The sequence below is a fragment of the Pipistrellus hanaki genome, assembly GCF_964339955.1.
Source record: "Pipistrellus hanaki genome assembly, chromosome: 4".
In the NCBI taxonomy this organism is placed as follows: Eukaryota; Metazoa; Chordata; class Mammalia; order Chiroptera; family Vespertilionidae; genus Pipistrellus; species Pipistrellus hanaki.
The window spans coordinates 91,699,038-91,711,516 of NC_140506.1; the positions used below are offsets into that span (position 1 = coordinate 91,699,038).

The window sequence follows — 12,479 nt, forward strand, 5'->3', positions numbered from 1 at the left end:
AAATCAGTCAAGTATGAGAAAGTAACAGTAAAGCTTTTTATCCCACCAGAAGGTCAAGGGTTTGTTCAAAAGTGTAACCAACCTAGTTGTCTGCAATTGATCTCCAATCTCTCCCAAACACCAAGAAAAAGACAAGTGGTAAATTTTAGAAATATATATACACATACATGTATGTAAATGTATGTATGTATGTATGTATGTATGTGTATAAGTGTACACAAGGAGAGGACAGGGTAGGAGATGAGCCAGAGTGGCATTTATTTCATGCCTGCTGAGTGCTAAGTGCTGTTCTGGCATTGCAGACACAGGTTGGCAGGCAGAGAGGCCTCCACTCTGATGGGGAAAAAGAAGAAGGAGCATCAATACCCCCACCAATCACATGCGCACATGCATACACTGTACCACCAGGGAGTCACCAGTTCCTGCGAAGGAAGATGCAGCAGGCGAGGGCTGGAGAGCTGCTGCGCAGAGGCTGACAGGCTGGCATTTCAGAGAGGGTGGTCAGAGAAGGGAGCTTGTTGCTGTCCTAATCCCTTTTCAAGTCAATGACTGTGAACTTGGTTTTCACCTGTAGGTCTCCTGGCAGCGGGCACTGACAAAGGGCGAGTCGCCATGTGGAAAAAAGCGCCGGGCCCCCATAGCAGCTGGGGCGTGGAGGGCAAAGACATGTGGACCCTTCAAGCTCCTACTGAGCTGGAAGGGAAAATCACGCAGATAAAGGTACAGCTCTCCCAGGGCATCAGATACGCTCATTTTGTGCCCTACAGAATGAAGGAAGTAACCGACTTTGTACCTATCGTAAGTGATTCAGTTTAAAAGACTATAAAAATGAAGGCCTGTTGGAGTTCAGAATTGCAGAAAAGGGATTGTGGATCTGTAGTAATCTATATTTACTTTCTCTAGCCATCTCTTTATCATCTATCTATCTATCTATCTATCTATCTATCTATCTCTGTTAAGATAGCTTTATAGGGATACATAACATACCAGGTGGTTTTTAGTACATCACAGAGTTTTTCAATCATCACAATACATATTAGAACAGTTTCACCATCCCAGAAAGAAATCGCATACCCATTAGCAGTCACTCCCCACTTCCCCTTCCCCTAGCCCTGTGCCACCACTAACCTACCTTCTGTCTCTGGACTTGCCTGTTCTGGACCCTTCAGTGGAATCACACACAGTGTGCATGGATATGAGATTCTTTCCCTGAGCATTACGTTTCCTAGGTTCATCATACTGTAGCACGTGTCAGTATTTCATTCCTTTTTATGGCCGAGGAATAGTCCCCTGTCTGAATAGACCATCCTTGTTATCCTTTTCACCCAATGGCGGACATTTGGGTTGTTTCTACTCTTGGACTGTCACTAATGCTGCTGTGAACATTTATGTACAAGTCTTTGTGTTGACATAGGTTTTAATTTCTATGGGGCATTTGCTTCTTTTTTTTCTTTTTTTTTTCTTTTTCATTTCAGTCTTTTTATTGATAGTCTTTGTCTGGTGAGACATGGAATCACACCTTTCTTTACTTTAAGCCTGATTTCTTTTAGTTCTTTGAATACATTTGTAATGGCTGCTTTGGAGTCTTTAAGTGCAACACCTGTGCCCTCTGGGGGCAGTATCTGGTGCCTGCGTTGTTTTCTTGTGTGTGAGTGATAGTCTTCTGTTTGCATGGCACTTGATTTTTTGTTGTTGTGAGCTAGACATTTTCGTTTAAATATCGTGTCAATGTTGTAGACAGCCTCTACCTTGAGGGGAAAAAGCTTAGTTCCCAGAGGTTGGGAGTGGGGATAGCTACTCTCAGAAGACACCCCGCTGTGTGAGCATGGAGCCGGCACGGTAGCCTCTGGTCCTCTCAGATTGCCTCTCCCGGCATGGAGCCTTTTCCCTGTGAGCCAGCAGGGGCCAGGGCGTGGGGGCCAGTCTTCTCGGACGACCATGCCTGGAAGCAGGGCTGGTAGAAGGAGAGAGCCCCCACCCTCTGACCCACTCACCTGGAATTAGCTTCTACACACTGAGCCCCAGGGACATGCTGCAGTCCTCGTCTGGGAACTGGAGGAGAGGGAGCCCTGTCTGTCCACTCAAGTGGGGCTTCAGTCATGCTGAGCTGGAGGACAGGAGGAGGGGAGTAGGAGTCACAGACTGTACTGTTCTTACCAGAATTAGTACACGTACTTTTTTTTTCTTTTTCTTTTTCAATGAGAGAGAGACTTGCAACCCAGGTATGTGCCCTGGCCAGGAATCAAACTAGCAACCTTTTGGTGCACAGGATGACACTCAACCAACTGAGCCACTCAGGTTGGGCTAGACCAGTGGTTGGCAAACTGCGGCTTGTAAAGCCACATGCGGCTCTCAAACTGCTGTTTGCCGCTCTGTTGACTAATGAGTTTGCCAACCACTGGGCTAGACTTTCTTGGATAAATGTGTCTTCATTTGCTTTATGCCCAATTACCAGAGAGTTAGATTTTTCTAAAAAATTTTGCCGTTTATGCCTGTATGTCCCCTGGGCTCTTCACCCTGCTGCCCCGGAAGTTGTCTCTAAGATTTGCTCCCTGTAGCCCTACCTGCTTTGGCTCAGTGGATAGAGCATCAGCCTACAGACATCTCTCATCATTGTTGTTTTTATCTCTCTCTTCCTCTCCCTTCCTCTCTGAAATAATAAAAAATATATTTAAAAAGCCCTAGCTGGTTTGGCTCAGTGGATAGAGCATCAGCCTGTGGCCTGAAGGGTTCTAGGTTTGATTCCGGTCAAGGGCATGTACCTTGGTTGCGGGCACATCCCCAGTAGGGGGCGTGCAGGAGGCAGCTGATCGATGTTTCTCTCTCATTGATGTTTCTAACTCTCTATCCCTTTCCCTTCCTTTCTGTAAAAAAAATCAATAAAATATATTTAAAGAAATATATATTTAAAAAAAAAAAAGATCTGCTCTATGTAAATCTCTTAAGTTAAAATGTCCTTAATCCTATAAAAATCTGGAAAGGAAAAACTTATGTAGTAAATAGTGTAGGGATACCCTTTAGCAATTTTGGAAAATTATTTTCAGATCCTCCTCTCAGGCCATTTATAAAAATGAATTAAGTTAAATATTAACAAGTTAAATATTTTACAAATTAGGACAGAATAACTGGCTAAAAATAGCATAGAGTATTATCAGATCTATAGAGAAAACATAACTTTCCCAGATTTGAAGTAATAAAAGTAGTTGCAAAGCAAAGATTAACAAACTGAGTACATAAAAACTTATTTCAAACTGGGCAATGGAGAAAAAAAATAAACTAGAATTGAAGGAAAATCTGAGCTCTAAAACACTATATTTCCCCATTCTCAATGCATATTGTTTTCTTTATTTTAATATAAAGTTACATGCAACTTTTTTGTTTGCTTTTACTTTTCCGTGATAGGAGGGAATCTTTTAACTATTTAAAAGAACAGCTATTCTTTTAACTTATAGCTTGCCTTTACTGATATCCTATATAATAAAAGACTAATATGCTAAGTGTCTGGTTGTCTGGTCATCCATTCAACCAATCAAAGCACAATATGCTAATATTGTAATATGCCAAGACCACTCAACTGCTAGTTATGACATACACTGACCACCAGAAGGTGGAATCTCCAACCAGTAGGTTAGCTTGCTGCTGGGGTCTGGCCAATGGGACTGAGCAAGATGGGCTGGACATGCCCTGGAGCCCTCCCATGGTCCCTCCCCAGCTGGCCAACCTCCCATGTCCCCTCCCCAGCCCCTATTGTGCACCGGTGGGGGTCCCTCAGCCTGGCCTGCACCCTCTCATAATCTGCGACCCTTCAAGGAATGTTAGAGAGCCGATTTCAGTCTGATCCCACAGGCCAGGCCGAGGGACCCACCTGGTACACAAATTCATGCACCGGGCCTCTAGTCTTAGAATAAAGGACATTTAGAAAACTGACATTTATAAGGAAAATATTAAGTGTGCTCTCTCTGGAGCATACCCAAACCTTTCTTCCTTCTTGGGCATGCATCTTTGCTTTTTTTTTCTCCTAAATCCCATGAGATTTGCATCCAGGGGAGCAACCAGCAGCCGCAGCTCATCCCTGGTGAGTCCACACAGCTCAGTGTGGCTCACTTCTTTCCTATAACATATCTAGAGAGCCAAGGCAGAGCACCACCTAGGCCAGGTGTCGGCAACCTGCGGCTCCGGAGCCGCATGCGGCTCTTTTTGTTAAGTGAAAAAATCCTTTTTCTGCACGATCCGGTATATAGCATTAAGGTAAGAAACAATATATGCAGTGTTATATTTGTTTTAAATGTTGCAATGGTTTTGCGGCTCCCAGGTTTTTTTTTTCCTTCGAAAACAGGTCCAAGTGGCTCTTTATGTCTTAAAGGTTGCCGACCCCTGACCTAGGCTCTCTCCTGTTGTTTTTCTATTCTAAGCCCTTTTTTGTTTCACTGTCCCCAACTTTAATAAACGTACTCTTAAAATAGAAAAGAAAAATACTGAGAGCTTTAATGGGAAAAATGGTGGAGCTAATTTCCTAGGACTAGTTAGTAGAATACACGAAAAACGTGTAACCTCACTAGTAATGAAAGAAATGCCATTAAAATAATAGAATGAGCCCTGGTCAGGTGGCTCAGTTGGTAGGAGCATCGTCCCATACACCAAACAGTTACAGGCTCAATTTCTGGTCAGGGCACATGCCTAGGTTGAGAGTTTGATCCCCAGTTGGGGTGCATATGGGAGACAACCAATCTCTCTCTCTCTCTCTTTCTCTCTCCTCTCTCTCTCTCTCTCTCTCTCTCTCTCTCTCTCTCTCTCTCTCCCTTTCCCTCTCCTTTTCCCTCTCCCTCTCCCTCCCTTCTTCTCTCTCTAAAATCAATAAAAACATATCCTGAAGTAAGGATAAAAATAACATAATAGAATGAGCCACACTAACCTTCCTAAAGGACATAAAAGAAAACAGCAAATGTTAGATATATCATGTTTCTCAAAGAGAAGCCTCAATCTTGTAAAAGTGTCATTTCTGCCGATACCAGTTTGGCTCAGTGGATAGAGTGTCAGCCTGCAGATGAAAGGTCCCAGGTTCGATTCTGGTCAAGGGCATGTACCTTGGTTGCAGACACATCCCCAGTAAAGGGTATGCAAGAGGCAGCTGATCGATGATTCTCTTTCATCGATATTTCTAACTCTCTATCCCTCTCTCTTCCTCTCTGTAAAAAATCAATAAAAAAATATTTTTAAAAATTAAAAAATAAAAATGTCATTTCTTCCCAAATAAATCTATAAATGACATATATAAACAGCAAAAATAATGACTTTTTTTCCTGGGAGAATTCAACACAGTAATTTTTAACTCATCTAAGAGAGCAGATAGCCAAGAAAAAAAAAAAAGTATAAATAATCTGAGCATTTCTGTATAATATGCCAGAATATATCTCAAACTTTAGCAATTAAAACAATGGTTATGACACTGGCCTGATGGCTCAGTTGGTTAGAGTGTTGTCCCGATATGCCAAGGTAGTGAGTTTGATCCCAGATCAGGGCACACACAAGAAGCAACCAATGAATGAATCAAGAAGTGGAACAAAAAATTGTTTCTGTCTCTCTCTCGTCTCTCTCTCAAATCAATAAATAAAGATTGGAAAAAACAACAACAGTGGTTAATCAGGAGTAGATAAATATATCAGTGGAATGGAGTAGGAAATCCAGAAATAGATTTATATAGATTGAAAGTTTAATATGAAATTATAAATGTGCCATTTTATATCAGAGGAAAGATGGATAATTTAATATGTTATGTTAGGTTTGATACGAATTTTAAAAAGTAAGCACCTCTAAAATTAAATCAGAAAGGTAAATTGTAGCCCTGGCCGGTGTGGCTCAGTGGTTGAGTATTGTTCTGGGTACCAAAGATTGCTGGTTCGATTCCTAGTCAGGACACACACCCAGGTTGTATTTTGATCCCCTGTGAGGTGGGTGCGAAAGGCAACTGATCAATATTTCTCTCTCACACCAATGTTTCTCTCTTTCTCTCCTTTCATCTCACTAAAATCAACAAAAACATTTTTTTTAAAGGAAAGTAAATTGTAGATGTTCAACCGGTGAGAACAGACACGAGCTGAAACAGCCATATGGGTAGCTACCAGCTTCATCACAATTCTGAGTATCAGTATTCTAAAATTTTTCTACAAAGCACACATTGTACACTTATAACACTTAAAAATAATTTTTTAACAAGAAGAAATAGTGCTGAGAAATTGTTTATGCATCCTCATATGTGTAATATTTTCCTCTCCTCTGTTCACACTTCTGGTTCTTTCTCTCCAACGTGGAAACGAAGTGGGGCTCCAGGAAGAACCTTCTGGCCGTGAACAACACGAGCGCCGTGGTGATCCTCAGCGCGCAGGCCATGTCCTCGCACTTCCACCAGCAGGCGGCCGTGGTGCAGGTCTCCCCGAGCTTACTCAACGTGTCCTTCCTGTCCACGGCGTCCACGTACAGCCTGCGCACAGACATGCACGTCAGCGGAGTGTTCATCACCAAGGTACCGGCGAGGCTGCCCTGGGGGCTGGCTGGGGTCTTCGGTGTAGACAAAAGACCGGGTCGGTGGTAAGGTCATTCAGGATGGGAACGGGCCCAGATGGCAGGCTGCCTTTCCATTTCCACGATCGTTTTTAGGATGCTCTCGCCGTCTGGAACGGGAAGCACGTGGTGGTCTTCGAGCCTTCTGGAGCCATATTACGAAACGCAGGTAGGAATGCCCCGCCCCCACCCCAGCGGAAGGGACACACAGCACCGAGCTCTATTTGCTCACCATCCAGCGGGGTGGGATGTGCCGGTACTGTGGTGTGGGCAGAGGGCTGGCACAGGGCCGTGAGGCTCTCACATCAGTCCCCATGCCTGTGTTTCCAGAGTCGGTGATGCAGCTCTGGCCCTGAGCTGCCAGGGCCTCTCGGGCCTCCTGGGCCTCACCCTGTCAAAGCCCATCAAGGTGGTTGAGAAGCGCAGCTGGATCCAGGGCCAGCGAGCCCTCTCAGGCTCCAGGACAGTAAAACAGCTCAAAAATGAGGCTGCACGGGCACATATCACAGTGCTGCCCAGGGGAGGGAGCTGCTACACACCCGGCCTTTGAGTGGTTCCAGGCCGCACAGAGCAGTGAGCCCCATGGCATCTTGGCCAAGGCCAGCCTCTGTCTGAAAATGTCAGGATGGATCATCAGAGGCTCCGACACTGTCAAACGGCTCTCTGTGTCCCGTCAATCTCGCCAGCTCTCTGCTTCTCGAGGCGGCCTTACCCTCCACTCTTCAGCACATGCCTGTACGGGTTTCCTAAAGCTGCACAAACTCAGCGGCTTAAAAAGAAATTACTTTCTCACAGTTGGAGAGGTGAGAAGTCCAAAGTGAAGGCGTCAGCAGGGCTGCATCCCTCCAGGGAAGATCTGTTTCTTGCTTCTTCCAGCTTTGGTGACAGCTGACAATCCTCAGCTTGGGTCACATCATTCCAGCCTCCACCTCCACTGTCACGTTGTTCCTGTCTGAACTCTACCTCCCGCTTAACAGACACACTTGTGATTGCATGTAGGGCCTACCTGGAGAGCCCAGGATAACCTCCCCATCTCGAGACCCTGATATCTCTGGCCATGTAAGCCAAGATTCACGGGTTCCAGGAAGGAGGACGAGATACCTTAGGGGAGTGGCTTCCAGCCTAGACTGTGACCGTGCTCCTCAGCGAGCTAGCTTCCCCCATCCTGCCCTCTGCCCTCTCACCTCACACTGTCCAAGGATGATCCCTCTATGTGTTCAGTTGAACACCTCGTACCTCTCTGGGGATGTTTGTGCTGGTTATCACCTCTCTCCCTCATACCATTCCCTGTTTTTCTTTTCCCCTGCTGCTTTGTTGCCTGAAATTCTCTCCTAACACTTTCCTTGCTCTACCTTGTACTTGGCTGGCAAATGGACATCTTTTCCTCTCTTCTAGTGTAGACCCCTTAGGGGCAGGATGCACTTCTTAATTACTCAGAAGGACAAACAGCACAGCAGGCACCTCAAGCAGCTCTCTATGTCCCATCAGTCTCGCCAGTTCTCTGTTTCAGCAGGCTGCCTTTATTTTGTCTTGTGTGTAGAATCATCTCCCCAACTAGATAAGAACCTGTCTAGAAACTAGTCCAGAGACCAGTGCTTGTGGCCCCCAAAGTTCCACATCAGTTAAGCAGACACCTGCTTAAACCACTGTGCCATCGTAGGCGCTGTGCTGCCAGGAGGGAGAAGAGACACCGCCGATGCGTGGTGCAGGGCCTAGCACTGCGTTTCTATACCGGGCCTGGAGCCTGCACGAGCTGCCCCTGCCGGCTGGGCTTTGGGCAGTTCCCTGTCCCTCGGAGCCTCGCTTTCCTCACCTGCAACATGCAAAAAACACATCCTCACAAAACTACTACGAGGTCAGGGGCAAATTAGGGAACGCATGTGAAAATGCTCCTAAAACTCTGAGGAAGCATGAAACATTTAGCTGTTGCTGCCGTGTTTATCTTTGTAGGTACCTTTCTGTGTGAGTCTCCAGCGTTGGCGATGCACGAGGAAAACGTTTACACGGTGGAGCCAAATCGAGTTCAAGTTCGAACCTGGCAGGTAAATTGCTGCTGCAGAACGAGTGGGCTCTGGTGAGGAAGACAATCAGGGCAAACTATCTCCATGTCAGGCCAGAGCCTGCACACTGGTGTCATCCAGACAGATCCAGAGCTTGACTGTAAGACTGGATTCTGGGCTAGCTGCTCCATCTCTAACTGCTGTGACTTCAAAAATCAGTAGGCAGGGCCTTTTGCAGTGAGAAGGGTTAGATCACTGGACTATGAGTACATGGGATTGTGGAATGGGAGGCAGTGTTTGCTGTGCATCCTGGGGGCGAAGGAGCCATTAGTTTAGGACAGTGGTCGGCAAACTAATTAGTCAACGGAGCCAAATATCCACAGTACGATTGAAATTTCTTTTGAGAGCCGAAAACAGACTTCTGCACATGGGCCACAAAGTTTTTATCGCACTGTATGTGCGCGCCCTAACGTGGTATTTTATGGAAGAGCCACACTCAAGGGGTCAAAGAGCCGCATGTGGCTCGCGAGCCGTGGTTTGCCGACTACTGCTTTAGGACATACCGTGTTTCCCCGAAAATAAGACCTACTTACAGGTTTCCTTCTGAGTGAAATATAAGGCATCCCCCCCGAAAATAAGGCCCCCCTAGGCTAAACATGAGAGATTTGGTCCACTGATTCTGAAAGAAATGGAGTCACAAGAAATTCACCAGGAAATTCAGGAATTGGATTGTTATAATGATGTTCCAGAAGATGATGGCATGATTATCATTGAATAAATGAGTAAATTCTTGATACTGTAGGATTCTTAGTTTGTCTGGTTTGTGTTGACAACTACCGTACTACCGTACCGTATACAGGTAATAAATTTCCTTTATTTTCATTTAACATAAATGTGTACCGTATTCTTCTTCATGGAAAAATAGACACCCCCTGAAAATAAGACCTAGCACATCTTTGGGAGCAAAAATTAATATAAGACACTGTCTTATTTTCGGGGAAACAGGGTAGTATCTTTGGACAGGCCTTTCTCTGCGTGTGTCTGAGGGAGACACAATGGGAGCAATTCATGCCTTCAAGTGACAGACCTCTAACACTATTCTGTTCCCTCTCGGCGGTGTGAGAAACTCTTACCTGCCCTGCCAGTGTGCTCAGTGGTTAGCATCAACCCATGAACTGGGAGGTCAGGGCATATGCCCAAGTTCTGGGCTCGATCCCCAGTAGGGGACGTGCAGGAGGCAGCTGATCGATGATACTCTCTCATCATGGATGTTTCTCGCTATCCCTCTTCCTTTCTCTCTAAAATCAATAAAAACAAACAAACAAAAGAAACCCTTACCTGTCTGCATCCACATATATGGAATGTGTGAACCCTGCAGCTGGCATGCTGTATCAGTTTGCTGAGCCTGCCATGAAAAATTACCACAAACTGCGTGGCTCAAACAATGAAAGTTTGTTCTCACAGTTGAGGAAGCCAGACGGCCGAAATCCAGGTGTGGGCTGGTCGGCTCCTGAGGCTCTGAGCGAGAGTGCTTCTTCCAGTTCTGGCGCTTGCTGGCGGTCTTGGTGATCCGCGGCATGTAACTGCCTCACTGCCACCTCTGCCTGCATTCTCATGGTCTCTCCCTGTGTCTGTGTTTCTCTTCTGTGTCCTATAAGGACACTCGGGTTTAATTAGCCCCCCCCCCCCCATCCAGAATGGTCTCCTCTTGAGGTCCTTAACTTACATCTGCAAAGACCCTTTTTCCAAATAAGGTAACATTTACAGGTTCCAAGTGGACGTATCGTTTGGTGATCACCCTTCAACCTAGTAAATGGAGCAGTGTTTTGCGTCAAGGTCAAGAATACCTATCATGGCCCTGGTTTTAGCTCTCAGTGTGACTGCTTCGTCCAGCTCTGAATTCTGTCCTGGGATCCAGCATTTGGTTTCTGGGGCATCTGTCTCCATGTTCTTTTTTTTTTTTTTTTAATTAATTAAATTTTATTGATTTCAGAGAGGGAGAGAGAGATAGAAACATCAATGATGAGAGAGAATCATTGACCGGCTGCCTCATGCACAGCCCCTACCGAGGACTGAGCCCACAACTTGGGCATGTGCCCTGACCAGGAGTTGAACTGTGACTGCCTGGTTCACAGGTCGATGCTCAACCACTGAGCCATGCTGGCCGGGTTATTTCACCTGTTTTGTTCCCATCCACTTCCTTCTTTCTTCTGATTTCCTGGACCCTTTCCATTGGTTCCCACGCCCCCCCCTCACTCCCCCTGCCCCTGACCAGAGAGGGGTTGTGGGCTGTGGGAGTAGGGCTGAGGCCTGGGGCAGAATTTCCCAGGTGTCTCCATGTTCTTGTACCTTTCTTTTTTAATTATTATTATTATTTTAATATATTTTATTGATTGTTTACAGAGAGGATGGGAGAGAGATAGAGAGCTAGAAATGTCGATGAGAGAGAAACATCGACCAGCTGCCTCCTGCACACCCCCTACCGGGGATATGCCGCAACCAAGGTACATGCCCTTGACCAGAATCGAACTTGGGACTTTTCAGTCTACAGACCGACGCTCTACCACTGAGCCAAACCAGTTTTGGCTGTTCTTGTGCCTTTCAGTGCTGCTCATCTACTTCGTCCAGCAGTTCCTACAGGAGCTCCCCAGGGAGGGGTGGAGGGGCACGTGCAGGAGGCAACCAATCTATGCATTTCTCTCACATCAATGTTTCTCTCTTTCCTTCTCTCTCCAACTCTCTCTAAAAGATAAATGAAAAAGTATTCTCAGATGAGGATCAACCGAAAAAGAAAGTTCACCTTCCTTGCAATGACAGTTGGGTGGGGGCATGGACAAAAAGCGTCGGCAGGGAGGGTCATGTTCTTAAGAACAGAGGACGGGGCAGCTCTGTCAGCAGAGAGATGACCTGCGGGCCCAGGAGGGCTGGAGGGTGGAAAGCGTGCAGCGGAGGGGCGAACGGCTGCTGGGAAGGATTGTTTGCACACGGAGAAAGGGCAGACAGCATGGTGAGCAAAGGCAAGGGTCTCTGGGAAGGGGAGAGTGGCCTGCTGGGACACCTGGAGGCAGCTGAGGAGCCTTGCCAGTGGGCTTGGAGGATGTCTCACAACAGATGGCCTGGGGTTGTTTTCTTGGTTAATTTTTTAACTAAAGGAGTGTGTGCCCACTGTAACTAGTAATATATGCCGGCATGTGTAAGGAAAAGATCGGGAATGCCCCCGTTTTGAAAGCCGAGTGTGTCTTTTCAGGCCTTTCTTCCTGCTGGTGCGGAAGTAGACACGCAGACTACTGTCGGTGCTCATCTGGTCCTGACAAGCACCTTCCGGTTTTCTAACGGGGCCTCCTTCTGGTCAAGGGCATGTACCTTGGTTGCGGCATATCCCCGGTAGGGGGTGTGCAGGAGGCAGCTGGTCGATGTTTCTCTCTCATCGACATTTCTAGCTCTCTATCTCTCTCCCATCCTCTCTGTAAACAATCAATAAAATATATTAAAATAATAATAATAATTAAAAAAGAAAGGTACAAGAACATGGAGACACCTGGGAAATTCTGCCCCAGGCCTCAGCCCTACTTCCACTCCTCCTCCCCGGCCTTCACACTGTCCTGTGCAGTGAGTGGCCTAGGTGAAGAGCGGTGATGGGCACCCTGGGGTGGGCTCCTTTACTCAGAGGCTGGAGCTGAGAAAGGGCTGCTGGAGGCCAGTGCCCAGGGGAGAGCAGAGAAGCAGGGGAATTAGCGGGAGGGTGGGTGGGCCAGTCCAAAAACAGTGGGGGCTGTGCAGCCTGGCAAGGAGGGAAGGTTTTGGCTTGCTTTTTCCTTCTGTTTATTTTTTCTCCTAGAAGGTAAACTCTGGGTCAGTGTGGCGGGACAGACTAGGGAGCTGGCAAACGGTAAAGTCAGGTGGGAGATGCCAAAGGTGAGA

The 12,479-nt window shown here is 46.5% G+C and overlaps 1 protein-coding gene across 1 annotated transcript in view; it reads left to right on the forward strand.

The window, feature by feature from the left end:
* The window catches only part of IFT140 (intraflagellar transport 140), a 91,134-nt gene that overhangs the window by 23,503 nt on the left and 55,152 nt on the right, over positions 1 to 12,479 (forward strand). Inside the window, exons 9-12 of the mRNA XM_084882553.1 lie at positions 575 to 720; positions 6,317 to 6,520; positions 6,655 to 6,727; positions 8,509 to 8,600. Coding sequence (XP_084738679.1) covers positions 575 to 720; positions 6,317 to 6,520; positions 6,655 to 6,727; positions 8,509 to 8,600 — 515 coding nt within the window. The remainder of the gene's footprint in view (positions 1 to 574; positions 721 to 6,316; positions 6,521 to 6,654; positions 6,728 to 8,508; positions 8,601 to 12,479) is intronic.